Raw genomic sequence first — 2,500 nt, 5'->3', positions numbered from 1 at the left:
AGACCCTGGATGCTGATGAAGAAGAAGAAAAGACGGTCGAGGAAGACGACGAAGACTTCGACCCCGACATATTTGAAGGAGAAGGTGATCTATTACTAGTTATGAGGAGGATGTACGAGGCCCTCACCAGCAGGTTAAACCTCCTGAAGGGGAGAATATCTACTGTGGAACAAACTACCTCGGACATTTTGGCCCGCCTCACTGACCTAGATTGCTCTGACCTCCAGACGCGGGGACAGAAAGAGTCGGGAGTATACACACTGCACATGGACCACAATGGGAAACGCCCCGTCAACGTCGCCTGCGACATGGAAACAGACGGCGGTGGATGGACAATCATCCAGAAGAGGACTTCCCAGACGAAAGACGTTGACTTCAACCGCGGCTGGTTCGACTACAAGATGGGCTTCGGCGATGTGTCTTCGGACTACTGGATCGGACTGGAGAACATCTACATCTGGACCAACACCCGCCACTACGAGCTCCGCATCGACCTGTCTGACTTCGCCGGGGTGACGTCCTACGCCCAATACGCCCACTTCTACATCGAGAGCGAGGACCGCGGCTACAGACTGCACATTTCTGGCTACAGTGGGACGTCTGGGGACTCGATGGGAAACGAAGGGAAGCTCGACAATTTCACAGCCGACGGGATGCTGTTCACCACCGAGGATGAAGACCACGACACATCCCACGAGATCAACTGCGCCAAGTATTGGAAGATCGGAGGCTGGTGGTTCAACAGGTGTTCCTGGGCCAACCTGAACGGGCCCTACAGAGAACCGGGAGAGGGAGACGGTATCGGCATCAACTGGCACATGTGGAGAAACAAGGAATACCTCAGGACGTCGCAAATGATGATCAGACCAACCAGGAATTTCTAGGACAGAGATTTTTAAATCAGAGTGCAAGAAGATGAACGCGTTTAGAAAGTGACTTGTGTCGAAAAGTGCCAAAAAAAAATGATTTCCCATTTTGCGTAAATGATTATTTCCTTTCAGAGTTTGTTACTTTCACGAACATTTCCTTTGAGGTGCATCAAGGAGTACATTGTACATTCGTCCCGAATCTATCCATATTGCCTTATCAAACATTTCAAATAAAGACACTAGAATGTGAAGTTAACTGAACACTCGGGATACCACATTATTCACGATTTTTCCCACTTAGATTAAGAACTGATATGACATAAAGAGGCAAAGTATGTTACATTTTTTTTTCGGTGCAAGAATAAATTAGCTGTTCGTTTGTGTGTGCATCAGATCATTCATAATTATGTAAATATGTATTTTCATGGAGCAGATGTTGTTCTAGTCTTGTAATAAATGGATAAGAAAAGATATGATTTTGACTATAGATCCGTGCACCAGTAGAAGTCTAAATATACAAATTTTAAATAGAAAAATATTAAAAAGATGATTTTTTAAAATGTAATTTTTTTAGCGTTGAAATTAATTATAAAAGTTTTTATTTATCTACTAATTTATCTACTTATTTCTTTCCTTCATTTGTTTATTAAACTATTCAATCAAGTGTCTCTCTAAATGTGAAATTTTTACGATTTTCCTGGAAATTGTATTTCACGATGAGTGCCAAATACCTTAATATCTCTGATGCTATCGAGACAAAATCATAATGAATTATAATAATAATGAGACTCTTTAGCTAGGGCAAACAGCCCTTTTAGGAGATGGACACTCCAAAATCAAATCATTGTTCTCTTAGTCTTGAGTAGTGCCATAGCCTCTGTACCATGGTCTTCCACTGTCTTGGGTTAGAGTTCTCTTGCTTGAGGGTACACTCAGGCACACTATTCTATCTAATTTCTCTTCCTCTTGTTTTGTTAAATTATTTAATTTTATATATGAAATACTTATTTTAATGTTGTTGCTGTTCTTAAAATATTTCATTTTTCCTTGTTTTCTTTCCTTACTGGGCTATTTTCCCTGTTGGGGCCCCTGGGCTTATAGCATCCTGCTTTTCCATTTAGGGTTGTAGCTTAGCAATTAATAATAATAATATTAGTAATAACTGTATAATACTACACCTGATTAGCAGTTAATCAATATCAAAGATAAACTAGAATGATATAAATACTTGATGATGGGGCAGTTAAGAGATTATCAAAAAATAAACCAAAATTACTTAAAGATTATTACAAAATAAACACTTGTTTATACACAACCACTCACTATGAAAAAAAAATAAACCAAAATTATTTAAAGATTATTACAAAATAAACACTTGTTTATATAAACACAACCACTCACTAAGAAATTCTGTTTACATAAAATCGCTAAACAGAATAGTCAGTTTACATAGTTTATTAATTAAAATTACCTGTTTGCAAAAAATCAACAATTAAGTTCTCATAGCAAAAGATCGCCAATTATAATGACTTGTTTATTTTCTGTTTGTTTGTCTTTAGAATTATGTGTGTGGTGTCCTGTGTGTGTGTTTGTGTTTGTGTGTGTATGCATGGTATCTGCCAGTACCCGAT

The 2,500-nt window shown here is 38.7% G+C and overlaps 1 protein-coding gene across 1 annotated transcript in view; it reads left to right on the top strand.

The window, feature by feature from the left end:
* The window catches only part of LOC137633180 (microfibril-associated glycoprotein 4-like), a 1,857-nt gene extending 468 nt beyond the window's left edge, over nucleotides 1–1,389 (top strand). The window contains exon 1 of the mRNA XM_068365337.1: nucleotides 1–1,389. This exon is cut by the window's left edge and continues 468 nt beyond it. Within this exon, the coding sequence (XP_068221438.1) occupies nucleotides 1–884 (884 nt within the window). The 3' untranslated portion in view covers nucleotides 885–1,389.
* Nucleotides 1,390–2,500: the final 1,111 nt, after the last annotated feature.

This window comes from Palaemon carinicauda, chromosome 42 (assembly GCF_036898095.1).
Source record: "Palaemon carinicauda isolate YSFRI2023 chromosome 42, ASM3689809v2, whole genome shotgun sequence".
Classification (NCBI taxonomy): Eukaryota; Metazoa; Arthropoda; class Malacostraca; order Decapoda; family Palaemonidae; genus Palaemon; species Palaemon carinicauda.
The sequence above is the reverse complement of the archived record's forward strand: the minus strand, read 5'-3'. Positions and strand labels throughout refer to the sequence as shown.